Below are 22,157 nucleotides of genomic sequence, written 5' to 3'. Positions count from 1 at the left end.
AGGTTTTAGTTCAGATCCAGCATGTTAAAACAGAAAATATGCTGAGCTGAGCTGCTTTGTGTATTTTCCCCTAATGCATGTTGTAATTGTGAAACAGTGTGTTAGCTCAGCATTGTACTGTAATTGGCATGCTAAGATGGTAAGCACCAAATTGCCATGAGAAATAATCCGAGTCACATAAAAAGAGATCCCTTCATGTGTAGTTACAATGTGGATGAATACCAGACACACACATCAACCCTACTAAATCAACGCACCCTTGTTTTGGCATCGATCTTCGCCCCTCTGTCCAACAACAGCCGGACCATGTTTGTATTTCCCCTCTTAGATGCCACATGCAATGGTGTGATTCCATTCTGCAAGAAAGGAGATGCAAATAACAAGAGAGAAAACTTTACTGAAGGTCTGCAAAGGAAGTTACATAAAACAATTTGAACAACTTAATGAAGCATTCCAAAGGTGTGGCTCATTAAGTTCTCTTTCTTATAATGAACAATGCCCAACCCTTTTATATGCACTATTCACAATGATGAGTGTAAAAATGATCCACAGTACATTGATTTAAATGCAGCTATACTGACTCAGTGGTTATTTAAAAGAATAACAGTTACATTTATGAAACCAACATCATCAGCAGACAGAATTTCAGAGTAAAAGAAAGCTTGGACACATGACAATATTATTCCTGAATCTTGAAACAAACATAGGGGTGGACAAATCAGTAGCTATTTGTTTTTTTTATCCAGAGTTGCTCAGCAGACAAGTAGGTTGAACAAACTGAAAAAGGGAAAACAAAATCTCTACTCTTTATTGGCTTTCGCAAACAATCTATGTCAATTGGTAAGTCGCTACGTTTAAGCTTAAAGAGCTTTACAGTGCTGTGGCACACATTGTTGCTGTAACTATAGCAATAGCTACACATCGAGAACGGATAAAGCAGATGGATAGATAGATCAATAAATCAGCACATTTGAGCTTATATTTGCCCAGTGGGCCAGCTAATGATGATATAAATTACAATATAAACACACTATTATTAAATATAAAAATAAATGTGAAAATGTCAAACAAATTACGATTAGAAGTAAACTGAGGAATCAAGAGTCACATACCAAAATATCATCATTATTAAACAAATTACCACTCATGAGTCACTTCTAACAACTTTCACTTTCGTTTTTTTTTTTTAAATCAGAAAATATTAAATAATCAGAGTGGGACAGTGGCTGAGCTTGGGTTTTTGTCTGTGTGGAGTTTCGGCTGTTCTCTCGTTGTCTGTGTAGCTTTCCTCTGGGCTGCCCGGTTTCCTCCAACCTCGCAAAATATGCCAGTTGGCTAGTCTAAATTGCCTGCAGATGTGAATGAGTGTGTGAATAGGTTGGCATCATATCCAGGGTTTATTCCCGCCTCACACACAGCGACCTTGAAATAGACTCCAGATCCAGCTTGACCCTGTCCAGTATAGAGTGCTTACTAAATATGAATGAATGAATAAAATGTGGCTCTCAACAAAAGAATGACTGTAACAGGGCATTAGATTTAGTCAATGGTTCAGTTCAGGATCAGGGTAGGTAAGGCCAGTGTGAGACTGTAGGCAAAAAAAGGACTGAATGTTCTTAGAAAATGTGCAGACTCTGGCACTCTGGCATGCTGAAGAGGCATTGCATTTACGTCAGATATACTTTTTAGTTAGAAAGAAAGTGTGTGTGTGTGTGTGTGTGTGTGTTTGTGCACACTGCATTCCAATACGCACCCTTGCAGTAAAATCCACAGCAGCTCCTCGATTTAGGAGTAATGTTGCCACATTCACGTTCCCATAGTGAGCTGCAATATGCAGTGGTGTAAATCCACTCTGCAACACAGGGGGAAAAAAGAGCGACACAGAAACACACCACTTAACACTTCACTCTAAACACATGCTCCAAAGCCACACTGTCAGTAAGTGCTGATCTGAGACCAGCTTATCTGTCCCTGACATTCATTATATAATCATGATTTTTATACCCACAACTTGGATCTCAAATCTGCACTTATTGACAGTATGGGCTTTGACATGAAGAACTGTAGCCCTGACATCACTTTCTATCTATTGTAGTGGCATGCAGCAGTCAAACATGGCATCGCATATCAGAAGATGAAACTGAAAATACATTTCTAGAGGGAGTTCAGTAAAGTTATTCAGTCCTATAAATGTGGAGAAGAAAAAAATGAAACGTAAATGTTTGCATTCAAAATGAAATGCAAACCTGAAGATCCCATATATAAAACTCAAGATACACACATTCACGGAAACATTAGAAGTCACAGGCATGCAAACCAAAAGATAAAGTATAAAAGTGCATACAGAATTTTTTATTTTTTTTTATGAATATACTATTTTATAAAAGAGAGGACAGGAAATAAACAGAAATGAGAATCCATAGAATAATGAGATATCCAAAATAAAAAAAATAAAAATAAAAAGATAAAGCGCATTTTCCCACTGTAGTTTATATCAGGAACCGAATCAGGTTAGGAACATGAGAAGATAGAGATTGGCTGAGCAATCTGAAGAATGTGAAATTCTGGCCTTACCTTTCCATTCTGTAAGTCACGGTCCGATTTAATGTGAAAACATCATTTACAAAAATGTGAAGGATATATTGACTATGTGATACACATTCAAAGCAGCTGGTGCAAAAAAAATTATAAAAAATCTATGTGGCGCATTATGCCATGCATTGCAATATCTGAAAATAATCAGATAATGAAAACCAAACTGCTCGCAGATATTTAGAAAAGTTTGCTTACCATGCAAAACAAATCAATAAGTCATGACATAGTATGGGCTATTTTAAACAATTCAATCATATTCATGCACATTTATTTTGTAATTCTTGTGTGTGAGTTCGTCCATCCTGCTTAAATCTGTTATATGTGTTAAAGATCAAGATACATGCTGTGCTTTTTAGTATAGGATATTGATGTTGGTAAACAGATTACACTTCATTTACTGGAAAATTTACATTTTTAACATTACAGAATAAAGCTATAAATTATAGCCCACTGATGTGAATAACTGTGCACTGAATAAAGGCAGCGTGCAAAACAAACAAGAATTCCCCAGTGTTGTGTATTTATAGACTGATTGGCTGAGCAAAGAAACCACATTTTGACCATTAAGTATAACCCAAGGGTCATTTATCAGTTAGACTAAACTTAATGTTTGCATTGTACTGTAGTTTCACTTGCACAATCTACCAACTTAAATTCACAACCATTCTGTCAACTAATATGGGTGAACTGTAAAGTTGTAAAGTATGGAGGGTTTCGTTTGTTTGCTTATTTTTCAATTTTACATTTCAAAAGTGTAATCTTAACCCATTAGGGAGACTATTACACATGTTTGGAGGATGCAGACTGTATGGTCTATTGGATTTGCATCCTCAGTTTGTAACATAACCATATGGGCAAATTAATATTCATTCATTCAACCAAGGCAGCATAAAAACAAGGAAATATTTCAGGCAAGCACAGTTATGATGATAGAAATAATGTATAAAGTGCAACTCAGTGAACCCAAAAGAAATCTGAATGATACTTAAATACGATGGTTAAACAGCCAGGCAGGAACACAGTAGTCAAAATATTCCAGAACGTACAGTAAGGAAAAGTAACAAAAGAAAATCCACATGCAATGCCAAAAAGTGTAAAATGTGTAAAATAAAACATATATTTAAAAAAAAAGAAGCAGATAACCTGCTGAAAAATATTCATAACTAGAAAAGATCTCTACCTCAGTAGTCCTATTGACCATCATCTGTAGCAGCAATGAATGTAAAGGGAGAAGCATTGTTATGTTTCACACACACACACGCACACACACACACACACACACACACACACACACACACACACACACACGAATACACACATACACACACACATTCATGTTCTGCATGCACATACACTAATTCCCCATTTTTCTTTGGATATATACATATACATATTACACATATATCTTTAAATAATTTGCCCTTTATTTGTTTTGATATTACATTAGCGGGTCAAATACTGACTAGTGGGCAATTGTGAAGATTAATAGCATCATTAGTCTCAGTGTTTAAGTCTAGGCTTAAAATGTATTTGTTTACTCATGCTTACCATGACTAGACTTTCTGTTATGCTAAGCACAGTCCTAATAATCTTTTCTCTGCCTCTCTCCTTCTGTCGAGCCACACACTATTTTATGGAGATACTAGAGATCCTGATATTTTCTGTTCTCCGGACCTGAACTTTTTCACACTATCTGTTGTTACCCAGATGAGGATGGGTTCGCTTCTGAGTCTGGTTCCTCTCAAGGTTTCTTCCTCTTAACATCTTAGGGAGTTTTTCCTTGCCACCATTGCCACTCAGTGGGGATAAATTTACACCTTTAATATCTATATACCGTTCTGATATTTCTGTAAAGCTGCTTTGAGACAATGTCTATTGTAAATTGAATTGAAAAGTGAATTGAATTGAATAGTTTCCACTAAGTACCAGGACATAGCTTAACACACTTAGCTGCCAGGTGGTCAAAGGCTGTGCATGAATTTATTCAACAAAATCAGTGTTTTCAATGATAATCGCGCTGTCTGGAATTAAACCATATTTCACTGAGCAGTCCAAGGTCCTCTATAAGTGTCTCCAATTTAGTTATACATTGCAGGACAAGACTCAGTGCTGTTATCGTCTCAAGGGCAGGATTTTCCAGATAATAAATGCAGGAATACTGATGTTGTTAAAACTTTACAACATGCCCATATGTTTAAGTTTAAATTCTTCCTCAATGCGTTTTTTATTCTTTTTATATATTAATTTTTGTTCATTTTCAAATAGGCCACCAATGTATAGCATGCTGAATGTATGACAGTGCATACTGCACATTGTATCAATAACTGATTTAAGAAGTATGTAAATGTATGTTAGTGCTAATACTAATAATTTGGATTTTATTTTTTTATTTGTTTAGTGTTGATAATTATTGTAAAATGGGAAATTTTGAAGCTTGGTCTGTTTGGACAGCCAGGGGACAGTACAGCGCACAGTACAGATAGTACACTGCTTGTATTAATTGTTTATGTTAATAGTGTTAAGGGGATATACACTATATGTTGCCACAAAGCTGAAAGCACACACTTGTGTAGACTGTCTTTGCATTCTGCAGTTTTACAAATTCCTTTCACTGGAACCTATTCCAGCATGACAATGCCCCTGTTTGCCAAGGTTGGAGTGGAAGACCTCAAGTAACCTGCACAGAGCCCTGACCTTAACCCCACTGAACACCTTCTGGATAAACTGTAATACTGACTGGGCACCAGGCCTCCTCACCCGAAATAACTGTCCAACCTCTCCAATGCCCCTGTGGGCAGAAATTCCTGCAGTCACTTTCCAAAATCTAGTGGAAAGTCTTCCCAGAAGATTGGAGGTTGATAAAGCAGCAAAAAAAGAGAACAGGATGTTCAACAAACATATATGGTCTGACTGAACAGGTCTCCACATATTTTTGGCCATATAGTGTATATAAATAAAGCTAATACTTAATGAAGAGTTATATGTAATAGACATAGTAGGAACAGAAAAAGAAGCTTAGACCGAAGCATTAGACAGTTCTAGCATTAATTACCCATTAAATTTGGCCTCAGGTGAGTCAGTAGTAATTTCCAGAGAAAAATGGGCACATCTAAATCACATGCACACGTTCTTTTTGTAATAAAAAGCTTTTCGTAACCTTCCCAGAGAACTCATGCTGAGGCTACATATTTATATGGATATAGTTATAGTCTTATAAACAAATGGAATGATAGAGATAGGAGAGAACCCGGATAGCATCAGGATGAAGACACAGCACACAGTCACACTGAGACTGGAGAGGAGAGACAAAGAGAGATGAAGACAAAATCTAGCGAAAGAGCATGGAATACACAATGGAAAGAATGATGAATAAACTGTAGCACTGTAGCTCAGATTCCCACAGAGTTATTCAACAGTAACATGAGAGATTTAAGCGAGAAATGGACAAGATGGCATAGAAACACCTAATAGTTAGAAGATTAAATGTAACACCATGCATATTTATATTTCTCTTATATTAAAAATAGATGCACTGTGATTGGTTAGCCTCATTCAATTCTTGTTCCCTATTCCTCTACCTTGGACTGGACATCTGCGTTGTGGTCATTCTGGAGCAGCAGGGCAGCTGATTTTGTGTCATCCTTACGGGCAGCAATGTGGAGGGCAGGGAGGCGCACCTTTCCCTTAGTGTCATTCTCCAGGAGGATGGAGACAACCTGATTATGACCCTGCTGTAGAGCAATGGCCAAAGGGGTGAAGCCGTCCTGCGAATACGATACAGTGTTAATCACTATAATTTAATCCAATATAAAATGAGGTTTGAGGCAAATAAATCTATGTTGTAAGATATCTTTAGCTGCATTTACATTGAAGGCCTTGAAGCACAATTCCAATATTTTGACACAGATCTGATTTTTGTTCTGTTCGTTTATATACACATAAAACTTCCCAAAACCACTTGTTTTGGGAAGTGTTCACATTATTCCCACTGCCAAAATGGACTAGGCTGAAAATAACGATTTATTTACCAGTAGCATCACTGGTCTTGTAGAAAAAACTATTTGTTCTGTTGTTTTTACAGTGTAGCTTCTTTAGTATTTTGTCTTAAGGCCAGGATCAACTGTATGCTTGTTATGACATGGTCTGAGAAATGAGCCTGCTTTCCATAGCTACTCTATGGGACTCTTTAATGTTTGTATCGTCCAAGAGATTGCTTAGAAAATTAATATTTGTATCCCCCAATAAATTCATGTTCATTCCTAGATTCATATGTTATTTGAGTGCCAAATGATGAATTTTGGCCTTAGCTATGATCTTTGTGAAGTTTTAGATGTGAGTCAAATGAGCAGATATGAGACATGTTTTGGATTTGAAACCTCATTTAAATGTGGTCCATACTGGATACAAAAGTCAAAAGTGTGAACACTTTTTGTAATAATCTTTCACAAGCAGAATTGCTTGGCAGTGTAAATGCAGCCTTTAATAAATACATATCCAAAGACATTTCTGGCAAAGTGAGCATAGATTGAATGATATACCAGCAAACATTGAGTAACTTTTTGTTTCTTTTTGTTGCTTACCTCTGTTGCTGTGCTCTGGTTTCCTCCGTTTTCCAAAAGGTAGCGAACCACATCCAAATGGTTCTCTTGGGCAGCCATGTATAATGGAGTGAAGCCATTCTGTAGCATAATGACACACAATAATGACCTTTTATTTAGCACAGATCTCAGCAAATAGAAACAGGAAAAGTCACTAAACACTTGGCTCACCTGTGATTGTGAATTGATGTCCGCTCCACGTTTGACAAGGATCTTCACCACATCCCCCTGGCCTGCTAGAGAAGCGATGTGGAGAGCTGTGTTTCCTTTCTGTGGAGCAAGCACACACTGTTTCACCAAAGCCAGTAAACAGAAAAAATAATCCACAGTTGACGCCGAATTTTAAATTCAGCTTTTGATACAATTAACCCTACCTATATTAGCCCTTACAAAATATTCCCTTGTTTTGTAATAATATCAGTTATTAAAAAAAAAGATGCCAAAACATTTTTGTTTTATGTAACAGGTTTAACATTTGTTAGTATGTCACAGGAACATCAATAAGCAGCAGAAGACCACATCAGGTTCCACGCCTGTCAGCCAAGCACAGAAATCATAAGGCTAGTGTGCACAGGCTCACTGAAATTGCACAGTTAAAGATTGGGGGAAAAAAATACATCACCTAATCTTTATCCAATATTTTATCCATCCTGGCTGACAGGAGTGGAACTCAATGTGGTCTTCTGCTGTTGTAACCATCTGCCACAAGGTTCAGAGTGTTGTGCATTCTGAGATGCTTTTCTGCTGTAGTTTGGACTCCACCAATCAACAATCAGACAGATGTGTACAAAAGTAAGAAATTCAAGACCAACAAAGATTACTCCAAGAGCAAGACTTGTAACAGTCCACAAGGTAACAAAGGAACCCAGGGTAACTTCTAAGTAACTAAAGGCCTCTCTGACATTGGCTAATGTTAATATTCATGAGTTCACCATCAGGAGAACACTGAACAACAATGGTGTGCATGGCAGGGTTGCAAGGAGAAAGCCACTGCTCTCCAAAAAAACATTGCTGCCCATCTGCAGTTTGCTAAAGATCATGTGGACAAGCCAGAAGGCTATTTAAAATTTTCTTTATGAGACCAAAATATAACATTTTAGTTGAAATGAGAAGGGTTATGTTTGGAGAAAGGAAAACACTGCATTCCAGCATAAGAGCCTTATCCCATCTGTGAAACATGGTTGTGGTAGTATCATAGTTTGGGCCTGTTTTGCTGCATCTGGTCCAGGACGACTTGCCGTCATTGATGGAACAATGAATTCTGAATTATACCAGTGAATTCTAAAGGAAAATGTCAGGACATCTGTCCATGAACTGAATCTCAAGGGAAAGTGGGGCATGCAGCAAGACAACGACCTTAAACACACACGTCGTTCTATCAAAGAATGGTTAAAGAAGAATAAAGTTAATGTTTTGGAATGGCCAAGTCAAAGTCCTGACCTCAATCTAATAGAAATGTTGTGGAAAGACCTGAAGCAAGCAGTTCATGTGAGGAAACCCACCAACATCCCAGAGTTGAAGCTGTTTTGAAATGAAGAATGGGTTAAAATTCCTCCAAGCCAACGTGCAGGACTGATCAACAGTTACTGGAAATGTTTACTTGCACTTTTTTCTGCACAAGGATACTTTCAGATACTTTGCCACTCACAGATATGTACTATTGGATCATTTTCCTCAATAAATAGATGATCAAATATAATACTTTTGTCTCATTTGTTTAATTGGGTGCTGTTTATCTACTTTTAGGACTTGTGTGGAAAATCTGATGATGTTTTAGGTCATATTTATGCAGAAATGTAGAAAATTCTAAAGGGATCACAAACTTTCAAGCAACACTGTATCAACAGCTAATATTCAACAAATTAGTTTTATTTATATATTGTAGTGTGTTAAAATAAGTCAAAACAATGTGTCAAAATGACAAGATAATTAGAAATAGATAAAGATATATCAAAATAATTAGAATATCCTGAAATAGTAGGCTATTAAGTAAAAATGAGATATTAGTAAAAATTCACGATTTGTTTTCACAATTTGCATGTTAGGGGTTCTGTACACAAATATACTGTATGTACAAACGTTGCATTAACTATTTACAGTATATATGGTATGTATTTAATATATTTATACAAAGTGGGTTTGGAAATAGCATCCTGGAATAAAGTGCACTACTGCATGATTATGTGGATCTCATAGCTAGACTTTTTTGCGCTAAGCCTAAGCACTTGTGATCCAATGTGAGTGATTTAAAGTTATCAACACACTCCCACTGATGGAGCATAATAATGATAGTCTTGGAAAGAAGGTTTCAATTAGAAAGGCTTATAATAATAGAGAAACTAAAACAAGAGGAATGGTAATGATTTATTCCCATAGAGTGAGGCTGGAGTATCCAAGTGGGTATTTAACTGAGTGTGTGTGTGTGTGTGTGTGTGTGTGTGTGTGTGTGTGTGTGTGTGTGTGTGTGTGTGTGTGTGTGTGTGTGTTAAAGGTTAATGATTTTTACAGATTAAGGTTAATGGTTATATGCATGAGCATGTGCTTTCGGTATACAATTATGTGAGATTGTGTTTCATCACAAGACATCTAAAACCGATTAGCCTGATGAGAGTAAAGCGTGTCTGATTCCCATGCTTGAGATGGCAAGTCATTTCTGAGGGACAGTCTCTGGCCATCCTGTCTGGCTCCATCATTCCAGAGCAGTGACAGGGTGTGATCATGTGACATGAGTATTAAGTTCAGTGGATTACACTTGCTTTAGTGGGTTACCATATAATTGCTTTAAACCCCTTTTAGGATTCCTAAGTAAACTATTAAATATAGAATTTTTGGAACCTGTACAATTATTATTATTTTTTACATAAAAAGCCTGGTAGTGTATATTGAAAAAGGTGAAGTCTCTATTCCTTTTATGATGGAAAAAAAACTTGGAATGTAACTATCCAACTTGGCTTCAGGTTTCCCAATAATGATTAATCTTAGTTAATAACAAACAACATAACTTGTGTTGTGACAAGTGTTATAGGCGGATTGGTATTACCAAAATTTCCGTAGTGTGAGTGTGTGTGCGATTGTGCCCTGTGTTGGGTTGGCACCCCGTTCAGGGTGTCCCCAGCCTTGTGCCCCGAGCCCTCTGTGTAGGATAAGTGGTACGGAAAATGGATGGATGGATCTAATCTGCTATATAACAATGATGTGTAACCCCACACACAGTGACCCAAACTGAGGCTCGAATTTACAATTTACTGGCACTGTAAATTGGCCATTCAACCCAATGCCATGAATGATTCTAGTCAAGCTAACACTACGGCAATGGATTGCACTCTAGTCTATCTAACTGATGAGTTTTGTATAGAAGTTAGCAACCTCTGCCTTTTTGAGGTAGGACTGCATGCAAGCTCTGAATAATGTACTTGATAAGTACTTAGTGAATAATGAATGTTTCAGGTTACTCGTCAATTTATGAACGCGTTATGTACTTCGTTATTTATGAAGGGTTTCTGGAAACACTCGTTCATTAAAGAATGTTGTATGTTGAAACCCACCCCTGATCAGAGGGCGACATTCACTGGGTGAAGAATTCACAACTAGCAAGTGTGTAGTTAGTGTGTAGTTAGTGTGTAGTTAGTGTGTAGTTAGTGTGTAGTTAGGCAAACGGACCTTTTTTTTTTTACAACAGCATTTATTGAACTGGCTAATTACGCGATATGATCTTTGAAGGAAGATTTCCACATTGCTTTCTTAAAGGTGAGGTGTACAAATATGTTATAGGCAGAAAAGCCTGATCTTTTTTTCATTTATTTTCTAAGGCCTAACAATTTATAGCAGTTTGGAATTTACTCCAAAATATGTTCCAAATATTTTGATGACTCATCGTAAGGGCAATGTTTCTGTTAGTGACTAATGATTTGAGCACCACGCTATGTTCTGGTATATTCCAACACATCTGAGTTAACATACCAATTAGTTAAATGAACTTAAGCCCTGTATGTTAACAGTCGTTACAGTAAGAATTTGAAATACAATGAACATAAACTGAGATGAACTGATATGAAATCTTTAGATGATATAAAATACCCTAAAACCAAGAACCTCAAATGGACTGCATTTGGTCTGTTTGCTCAGTATTCAGTTATAAAGAAAAATCCAAATTTATTTACATTAATTACAAAGAAAGTGAGATGATTAGAGCCTTCACATTTTTGTGTGTCATTGTTTTAAGCAAATGTTATGTAACACCCTGTCTTTCAGCAATTAAGAACATATCTTACTCGCTTACATGAGATAAACAATCTTGTCCTGAAATAGTTTTGTTCTGGAGAAGAATTAAGCTGGTTAGATAAGTCAAGCCACTAATGTGATACTGTAACATTAAGCCAGAGTAAAACCTTACATTAGTTCATTAGCCCAAGAATCACGGTATTTCCCTAAGCTCCATTTCACTCCATTGGCTCAGCGCTCGTATGACACATCCCAATAATAGCTATTGAGTAGTCAGTATGTTTTCATGTGGCTGACAGTTCTAGATATTACTGACTGCCGAAGCACTGCTGCTTTAAGGACCCAGCAAGCCTAAGCCTCTTCTTATTCATCTCACAACTAATCCTAGATTAATTTATTATACTTCAGGATGAATTCACCTTTGTTGCAGCGTCCACTGCGGCACCTCTATCCAGCAGCTCCTGGACAAGATCCATGTGCCCCTCCTTAGCTGCCAGGTGCAGAGCATTGAGTCCATTCTATAGAGAAAAAACAGAAAGGACTCAACCACAACAATTCAAAGGAAAAAAAAAAAAGCTAGGCTCAAAAAGAACCCAGGTTTTTGTGTACCTCCTCATCCATTCCTTACTGTTCTTCCTGACTAGGAGACTGTACAACACTATTACACATGAGAGGTTTGATATAAATATCAAAGCAGATATGGATGATCTCATTTATGCTGCATCACTTTGACACAAGGAGGTGCCAGAGAATTGTGAGGGTTCATTCAAGATATTAATAAAAACTGGCAATGTCAAAGTATCTGGCAGCCCTACACTCAGTTGAGTAATTTGTAAAGTGTCCCTTATAATAATACAACCCTAATTCCAAAAAGGTTGGGTGCTGTGTCAAATGTAAATAAATGTCAGTAAAAACAGAATGCAGATTTGCAAATCTCATAAACCCATATGTTATTCACAACAGAACACAGAAAACATGTCAAATGTTTAAACTGAGGAAATGTACCATTTTAAGAAAAAAAAATAAGGTTCAAAAAAGTTCGGACGGAGGTAACAAAAGGCTGGAAAAGTAAGTGTTACTAAAAGGAAAACAGCTGGAGGATTATTTTGCAACTAATTAGGTTAATTGACAACAGGTCAGTAACATGATTGGGTATAAAAAATTGTATCTTAGAGAGGCAGAGTCTCTCAGAAATAAAGATGGGATGGAATCTGGATGGAAGCATATGTTGCTCTAAAACCTGTATATACCTTTCAGCATTGATGATGCCTTTCCAGATGTGCAAGCTGCCCATTCCATAGGCACTAATGCACCCCATACCATCAGAGATGCAGGCTTTGAACTGAACGCTGATGAAAGCCAAATAGTACCTCTCCTCTTTAGTTTAGAGGACGCAGTGTCCATGGTTTCCAAAAAGAATTCGTCTGACCACAGAACAGTTTTCCACTTTGCCTCAGTCCAGTTTAAATGAGCTTTGGCACAGAAAAGATGGCACTGTTTCTGGATCATGTTCACATATGGCTTCTTCTTTGCATGATAGAGCTTTAACCAGCATTTGTGGATGGCACGGCGAACTGTGTTCACAGACAATGAGTTCTGGAGGTGTTTCTGAGCCCATGCACTGATTTCCATTACAGAATTAATCCATTTTAATGCAGTGCCGCCTGAAGGCCCGAAGATCACAAGCATGCAATATTGATTTTAACCTTTGTCCCTTGCGCACAGAGATTTCTCCAAATTCCCTGAATCTTTCATGATATTATGTACTGTAGATGATTCATAGTCTTAGCAATTTTACACTGAGGAACATTATTCTGAAATTGTTCCACAAGTTGTAGATGCAGTTTTTTGCATGTTGGTGAACCTCTGCCCATCTTTACTTCTGAAAGACTCTACCTCTCCAAGATACTCTTTTTATACCCAATCATGTTACTGACCTGTTGCCAATTAACCTCTCAAACTGTTTCTTTTTAGTAACACTTACTTTTCCATCCTTTTGTTCCAACTTTTTTGGAATTGGGGTTGTATAAGATGGCAAGCAAAAAAAAAAACAGCATGACATACTTCTTCAAATTTCATCTTAACAATTTCTTATTTATTTAACAGAAGCAAAGGAACAAATGCACTAGTAACCCCCTTTAAAAAAAAACTTCTGCTACACTCCAAAACAGCTACTCTCAACAACATGCAAATGAGCTGCATGCCCCAGGAAATCAGAGACACTGCTGTTTAAGTAATTCTAATAAGAATATTGATGTGTCTTCCCTCTTGTGTTGCAACAAAAGATCATAACCCTATTCAGACTGGATTATATTCCCATGCGGCCCTGAGATAGTTTCATCATTTGCAAGTGATACTCTGGGATTTTATTTCCATCCAGATTTGCTATGTTTATCTCTCCTCCCCTGAGAAAACTATACAGACCAAATTGCCTATTGTTTTTTGCCTAGCACTTAACCACTGATGCTCATGGTATTAAGTTGCCTAGTGCACATCTTCTTGAAATGAGAAAAATCAGACTGCTTTGGAGAAATCACTCAGCAGCTTACTTTGTTTTGGTCATATAACTTTATCTCTATGCTGCATACATTGGAAACCCATTATCAGAAGAAATAAAATAAAATCAATCAGCAAAGCACAATCAAGGTTGATTCAATGGGATTTTATAATGACTGTAATAGACTATAATATAATACTACAACAGGGGCAGGTATAATGCCATTTTATATTCAAATATACAACCTTTAGTTTCTAGAAATAAATAAATGAGAAGTTTTATTGTTGTAATTTCGGGCACAATCATTCAGGTTTGTAACAAAACTACCCCCAGCAACATTAATTGATATCCGTAAAAATGTAGATCCTCTGTATGGAATGTTTAGTTACGAAAAAAAAAAGGAATTTTAAACATGAAAAGTTCAGAGGAGATCATGTCATTATCAAGTCAACTAAAATCATACAGGTGCTACACCTGTGAAATGTAACAACGTTCCTCCGGGACCACGGTGCTACATAAAACAACACAGAGCTTCCCACACAGAACTACATAAAGTGCACAGTGCAAGACAATACCATAATTACTAAAACAGGACAATAGGCACAGTAAAGGACAGTGCAGCAACGACTAGTACACAGTTCTAGTCTGGAACAAAGTGCAAAAATATATTATGATATAATAATCAATGCTGTAAATGTAAACATAACATACTAGTTAGCATTTAAAAAATGCAGATGCTCCAAACAGTATTTTCTTTACAATGTTTTAGCAGCAATTTAAGAAAGAACTGAGCAAAAATTACAAAGGTACAAGTTACACTATATGTCTAAATGTATGTGGACAACTAACTATCACACCCATACTGTATGTGGGTATTCCATAAACTGTTGCCACAAAGGTTGAAGCACACAATTGTCTAGTATGTCTTTGTATGCTGTAGCATGACCCTTTTCCCTTCACTGGAACCGAGAAGCCCAAACATACAGTATTCCAGCATGACAATGCCCCTGTACACAAAATGAGCTCCATGAAGACATGGTTTGCCAAGGTTGGACGGAAAGAAACCAAGTGGCCTGCACAGAGTCCTGATCTCAACCCCTCTGAGCACATTTGGGATGAATTTGAACACCAACTACACCCCAGGCCTCCTCACCCAACACCAGCACCTAACCTCAAGTATGGTCTTGTGGCTGAATGAGCAAATCATCACAGCCACACTCCAAAATCTAGTGGAAAGCCATCCCAGAAGAGTGGAGATTATTATAACTACAAAAGGGAAATATATCTGAAATTGGTTGTTCAACAAGGTCAGGTGTCTACATGCAGTCATGTGAAAAAATAAGTACACCCTTTGGAAATTGTTGGCTTTTTTGACACATTTGGACAAGCAAACATTTATCATCTTTGAAACAGTGCCTATTGATAAAGTTGATATACTTGAACAAAACCTCAAGGAAAATGTGTTTTTTCAATCATTTATTCAACAGAAATATCAATAGATGTGGTATACTTCTGTGGAAAAGTAAGTACACCCTTGCGGTCAGAAGCTAGCATTGACCCCTTTATGAGAAATAACTTCTGGTAGGCATTTTGCATAATTGTGAACCAGTCTCTGACACTGGCTAGCTGGCAGTTTTTGACCACACCTCCATGCAATATTCTTTCAAGAATATTTAAGGGTGTTTAAGGGTGGATTTGGTAGATTTGCTAGTGAGCTTAGGATCATCATCCTGTTGTAAGATCCACCTTCAGTTCAACTTCAATTTTGAACTGAAAAGCTCTCTTTGGACTGTGCCAAACATGTCTTCTGTCACTGCGGCCAAACAACTTAATCTTTTTTTTCTCTGTCCAGAGCACATTATTCCAAAGTCCTGGTCTTTGCCTATGTGCTCATTGGCAAACTGTGATCTTGCGTTAATGTTGTTTTTAGACAACATTTAGCCTTTTTCCGGCGCCTCCCATGCATGTCAAAATTGTGCAATCTCTTTCTGATTGTAGAAGCATGCACTTTGACACCAACAGTTGCAAGACTTACTAGCAGACCCTGTGATTAAATTTTGGGGTTCTTGGAGAATTCTTTTTGCATCAGACGGTCTGCTCTTGGGCTGAATTTGCTGGGACGGCCAGTCCTGAACAAATTGGCAATCAATTGAAATCTGTGCCAATTGTAGATGATTTTCCTTACAGTGGAATGATGTATTTCAAAAAATTTGGAGATCTTTTGAAATCTCTCGCCAGACTCATAGGCATCCACAACCTTTTTTCTGAAGGCCTTACAGAACTCTTTAGATATTGGCATGATGACACCACACACCTCAATAACAAAGGGAACACCAGACACTAGATATGAAAGGTTTAAATAAGACAAGTTCCACCTGCACTCCCTAAGCAGGTTCTAATCACTGGCACCCAATCTTGAACACCTGATTCTAATTTTATAGATTTGAAGGTGTGATAAATGTAGGGGTGTACTTACTTTTTCCATGTGACTGATCTGTTTTTTGTTCATTTCAATTGTGAAATTGTTACAAAATGTCAGTGTTATGTGTCATTTGATAAAGTGCATCACCTTTATTACTAGGCACCGTTTCAACGAGGAACAAATGTTTGCTTGTCCAAATGTGTCAAAGAAGCCAACAATTTCCATGGGGTGTACTTATTTTTTCACATGACTGTATTTTTGGCCATACCGTGTATTTCTGATCCATAAATACAGGATCACATCATTAGATGTGCTAGAGGCAGAAAAATAAAACAGAAAACAGAAAGACAGCATAAAAGACCAAAGTATTCAACCATTGAATAGTAAAGCACACCCATCCATCCATTTCCTGTACCGCTTATCCTACACAGGGTCGTATGGAGCTTGGAGGCTATCCCATGGGATTCGGGGCACAAGGCAGGGGACCTCCTGGACAGATTGCCAACACATAGCAGTGCATAAACACACACTCACACACCCATTCACGCACTACGAACAAATTAGAGATGCCAATCCCTAAAGCACATTACTATCAAAAAAAGCAAAAAGTAATAAGAGACATTATGACAATAATGAAAAGACAATTAAATGATATATTTTTTTTTTCTTTGGGACAGCAGAAAAAGAGGGTAAGCTGACAGAAATAGGAAAAAAAGTTTTGTACTTCATATTTGGTCTGCTCTACTGTTTGGAACTGCCTGGGGGTAGAGAGTGAGTAAATCTGAAATATAATAATAAACCATTTAATCAAACTTGTTTTGAATTGTAATAGACACTGACTTTACTGTAATTATTTTGGTCTTGCACTGTATTAATAAATAATGTATATATATAAATATTTGGGCCTTTATTACATAGAGAACTAAAAAGGACCATAAATATTTGTGACCCCCACCCCCACCAAATGGTTTGGTCTCCCCCAATGTTCAGCATGTGGTTACGGTCTTGTAAAAGACTGCATCACATCACTAGCAAATTACAATTCATTCAACATGTCATATGCCTTAACACGGTATGACATTTCTTTAAAAATAACATGTCAATTTAGATTTTTTTAAAGTAACATTGATTATAAAATATTGACACTGGTGTTTATAGGTGCCACAAAATGTTTGTGCATATTACACACACTGTCATTGATCAGGGCACATTACCCTCTGTATCAGCCTGTATCAGTCTGTGACAATGAATGTTTCTAATCTACGACTGTCTGAGAGCAGTGCTCTACTGCAGGTGGGAAAAATTTATGAGGATATCTGCTGCTCACATTCAGCGGCACTTAATCCATCTCTCTGCCTACACCCCCACTCTGTCCTACATTCCACCACCAACATCAACACAGCAGTTTAATCACACCAGACCAAGCATCGAAGAGCACCTGCTGAAAAGCTCAGTTTGATTACCGTGTCCTCTTAAAAGCTTATTCGGTTATGCTTCATAATTGCAGAGATCTGATTTATCACAACATTCATAGTCATCTGTTCAGTTGGACAAGAACGAAATGTAATTTGTGAGAGATAATAAAATAGTCCCTGAATGACTGACTGTTCTGACTACAGCAATCACTAACAAATCAATAGTCGATATCTTAATAAAAACTGTAATTACATGTAATAACTTTATGGAATATGGCAAGTCTACTGTGCTATTGTAATAATGAAATGATGACTTTTTTCAGAGGAACTATAACTGATGAAATGAGTGATATATTTGTGGTAACCATGATGGAGTGAGTCCCTGTGTAGTGCTTAACACCAAAAATAACCGGAGGTAAAGATATATACCTCACGAGATTTATGAGCAGAGATTAATTTGCTACATCAAAGCTAGAGGCCTATGTGAGGATGTATTGATCACAATGCATGATATGTGACAGAGGAATTGACTCTTAAATCACATAGGAAGGAATGACAGTAATGGGGGGGGGGGGGGGGGGGGGGGTATTTACAAGTGTTCTTTTGTGGTTTTTTGTGTGTTTTCTCCAAAATCTTCATTAGAATATGATGACGATGGGTGAGATTTATTTATGTTATGGAGATTAGTATTTCCTCCATTAGATTTAAAATGAAATGGTTAGCACATGGCAGTTAGAAATAAAAGTGAATATGAAGTCAATCAAATTATGTTTTGAACAAAGGAATAAAACCATTTTGAAGCGTCAAACCAATGTAAGACAAATGTCTTTCTCTCTGTAAATTGCATTTATTTAATATTTATAATTAAATGACTAATCATTTAATTCTCTCCTGACTGAGGCTTTGCAGAGCAGCATGTGAGTCTTTCACTCACTAGAGACTGAATAATCTCTCCACATAGGTCATGGTTCTAGTATTTCACATGCCTGTCCAGAACAAGGACACCGCCCACATAGTGAATGGAAAAGGAAAAAAGGTCAAATACGCATTCAAATATGCAATTAGAAATGCAGATAAACAGCATGTGCTTTTATACAAACAAACTACTTTCCAAATTTCCCTTACTATATTTTGTTGTTGTAACGATTTAAAATATTAGTGACATGATTACAGGTTACTCCTGGACAACGGGAAAGGAGGGAACACTCACTACCCTCAGTCAGCATGTGACATGTGACTGGTTTTTACTACACTCTGTTTCCATGGTGCAGTTGGAAATTTGCTATCTATTTTCACACATTAATAACGAATGATGAAATACATGGCAACAAATTTCTCACTATGTGAATGCACCAGGAAAATTGTTTTCTTTTAAATATTAAATGCAAAAACCTTGTTGCAAAATATTGTAGCATGCGACTTTTCCTGTTTGATCACAGCATTTTTGAGGATCTTAGCCAGAAAATCTAACCAGCTATGTAATCCTATGGAAATAAACACTTGCTGTCAAGGGTGGTAGTTATCAGTAATATAAATCTGAGTATCTCTTTCCAACACATCAGCAGATATGGAGATCAAGTGAGAATATATCAACACCAGGTTTCACAAGGACAGATGTAACAGGAGTGATAGAAATATGATGAAGATACATGCAGGTTTAGAAACTGGAGATTGGGCAGGATCAAGCTTATAGGAGGAGGAGTTGGATTTTATGATTAATTCAGATACAGAAGAGTCTTTCAGAAGGAAGCTGTTGAGCAACACTTGTGGGGCTTTCTACGAAAGAACTGGTAGAAAGTCTGGAGATATTCATTTGTCGATCTTACTGAATTTGTCATTACAATGTAGGAAGGGCTACAGAACCTAAGCACTTGGGCAAGAAGGCTGGATGAGTTTAGGTTTGTAAAATAATTTGGGTTTATTCCCTACCTGTCTTAGTGATAAATAATAGCAAAAAGCTCATCATTAAGCTCATCACTATGAGCACAGAGGTGATGTAATGGAGTGAGTAAGTGGTGGAACTTGCCTGGTCTTTCGAAGTTTTCCTAAAAATAAAATCACTGGAATTGTGGGTCATATAATTTGCACCATTTTATGCAGTTAATTCAGCTCTAAACACACATAAAAATTATTTATTCACTGAGATTTTGATTTCAAAACATCACAAATGATCTCTCTCAGAGCACAGAATGTGCTTGCTATTAGTTATTCATGTGCTTGTTTTGCCATATGTCTTTGTTTTGGTTTTGGTCCTGTCTCTGCTCCATCAAGTCACTGGCTTGTTCCTCAGTTGTGTTCACCTGTTTTGTGTTGATACTCATTCGTTTGCCTACGTAGTGTGTCGATGTCTCACTACGAAGTCTTGTGGGTTGTATCGTGCATTTGTGACTGCTGTTTTCTAGTTTTCGTTCCCTGTTCCATCCCTCGTCTGTGTTACTATTTTTGATTATGGATTACCCTTGATTATCATTGCCTGCCTGCGTTTTGATCACCGCAATGGACAGTAATTACGATTGTTGGATTGTCCATAATAAAACACAAACTAAGCACCGGCATTTGTGACCTATCTTATTCAACTGGATGTTACAGATTTACAAATCCAGTGACAGCCATTTTATTAAGAAGAGTCCTTTGATATATTATCTGTATATGATTGTAGCCATTTAATCAATTTTATCTGCAAAGGTGCTTAAGTCTAAATATACCAAAATGCAAGGTCAGTGCAAGGCTACATGTAAAGAGAAGGGTTAATTTCCCTTCAAATTTGCATTATATTGGCAGTCTTCTTTGAAAGTAAACAAAGGATGCCCTTGGGATATACTGGCCTTTGGGAGTTAGTACAAAGTGTTACTGTAGCCTGTTGCTAAGCAACAACTTACTTCACTGATTGTAAATATAAATGATGTACTAATCACATTTATTAACTGGAGATTTTTCTCAGGACAGGCACAAGAACTGGATTCTTGTAAATAAATTATTTTTAACATGTTGCTAGGAGCACAATTAAAGAGCAACCACCTTACCAAAAACAAACAAACAAACAAACAAACAAAAAATCTGGTAACTGATTAAAATCAGGACAAAGAAGCAATCTAGATAAATGTCTCTTGTTCACTGTTCACTAGAAAGGTCACATGTGTCATTTAGGATTGATGGACTGATGCATGTGCCACAAACATTTAGGCATGATTGGTTATTGAGCTAAAACACAGGATTCAGGTAGGGGAATGGAACGAGTCTACTAATGGGTTATACATCAGTATAACATCAGAATTCCTCTAGTTAGGTATTAAACTGTGTGTATTTGTGTGAGCAAACTCACCTGATTGCAGGTGCTGATGTCCACGCCACCCTTAAGGTACTCCAGAACCTTGTCGATGTTCCCAGCTCTCGCAGCCCGTAAGAAACTGGTGTTGCTGTCCGACTGGATAATATAAAAAAAAAGAAAAGAAAATGTTATTTTTAGTGTGTATTCTACCATATGAAATTGACCAATTGATCAGGGGTTAGAAATCCTGTCACAATCATACAGTAAAATGCCTGGTGTTGAATTAGCACCAAGAGTGTTCATTTGAGTCCAATGGACTTATATACACACTGTGTGGTGCAAATTCAACACTCTGGGTGTTAAATCAACACTGGTGATTTTGCTGTGCATGTTCAATATTCTCAATAAAGCACACTTTATTAAGCTTACCATCCCAATACTTTACTAATAGCATATGTAACTCAACAGTGGTACAAAGATATTTCTTTTGAATATAATTTCCACATAGGCAATATCATGTGATTTGAACCATATTTTCAAATAATTTGCTTAGTCATTTGGATAGATATGCCCACACACGGTTCTGTTTCAGGTGCTTGTGTTTAAATGGTGTACAGCAATGCAGAGCCATCTGGAAATATAAACTGACCTCAGTAATTCCTTCTACATTTCAACAACAAGGAAAACAGCCTTTTCCCATCTCCTGTGTTTAGTGAAAGTCATAAAAATGCATTCACTGCAAGGCTAATCACATACGTTCCTTACATAATTGCAGTATTGTACAATAAAATTTATTATTGCTTATTATAGCAGGACTTAGTTTACTGTATCAGCTGCTTCCAAAAACACAAGGTGACATTAGTATATATAAAAGTGCATGACTATGCAAATATCAATATGACAGTCAGCACATTAATAGTTATTTCCCTAGCAGCAGCTAAATTCCACATGAATGCTGTGTAAAGCTGCAGCGCATAAATAGCAGGAGGGCAGGACACAGAACATTGTGGACAGGACATTATATATAGGAACATGACTAAAATTAGTTTAGCTCTGTAAAACAAATAAAGTAATTTTACGTTAAAAATGAAGTTATCTAACTGGTTTTGTTCACACAATGCATATAGGTAGCCAAGTGCTA

The 22,157-nt window shown here is 37.0% G+C and overlaps 1 protein-coding gene across 20 annotated transcripts in view; it reads right to left on the bottom strand.

The window, feature by feature from the left end:
* The window catches only part of ank2b (ankyrin 2b, neuronal), a 175,457-nt gene that overhangs the window by 69,330 nt on the left and 83,970 nt on the right, over nucleotides 1-22,157 (bottom strand). For 14 of the 20 annotated variants that reach the window (XM_053681249.1, XM_053681245.1, XM_053681259.1 and 11 more), the window contains exons 2-7: nucleotides 21,071-21,172; nucleotides 11,834-11,932; nucleotides 7,176-7,463; nucleotides 6,174-6,359; nucleotides 1,754-1,852; nucleotides 258-356 (exon numbers count right to left, since the gene is read on the bottom strand). In XM_053681249.1, coding sequence (XP_053537224.1) covers nucleotides 258-356; nucleotides 1,754-1,852; nucleotides 6,174-6,359; nucleotides 7,176-7,463; nucleotides 11,834-11,932; nucleotides 21,071-21,172 — 873 coding nt within the window. Of the gene's footprint in view, nucleotides 1-257; nucleotides 357-1,753; nucleotides 1,853-3,775; nucleotides 3,800-6,173; nucleotides 6,360-7,175; nucleotides 7,464-11,833; nucleotides 11,933-21,070; nucleotides 21,173-22,157 lie in introns of all 20 variants that reach the window. The other 6 variants (XM_053681253.1, XM_053681250.1, XM_053681255.1 and 3 more) reach the window with 2 other exon arrangements.

Source organism: Ictalurus punctatus, chromosome 7, assembly GCF_001660625.3.
Source record: "Ictalurus punctatus breed USDA103 chromosome 7, Coco_2.0, whole genome shotgun sequence".
In the NCBI taxonomy this organism is placed as follows: Eukaryota; Metazoa; Chordata; class Actinopteri; order Siluriformes; family Ictaluridae; genus Ictalurus; species Ictalurus punctatus.
The sequence above is the reverse complement of the archived record's forward strand: the minus strand, read 5'-3'. Positions and strand labels throughout refer to the sequence as shown.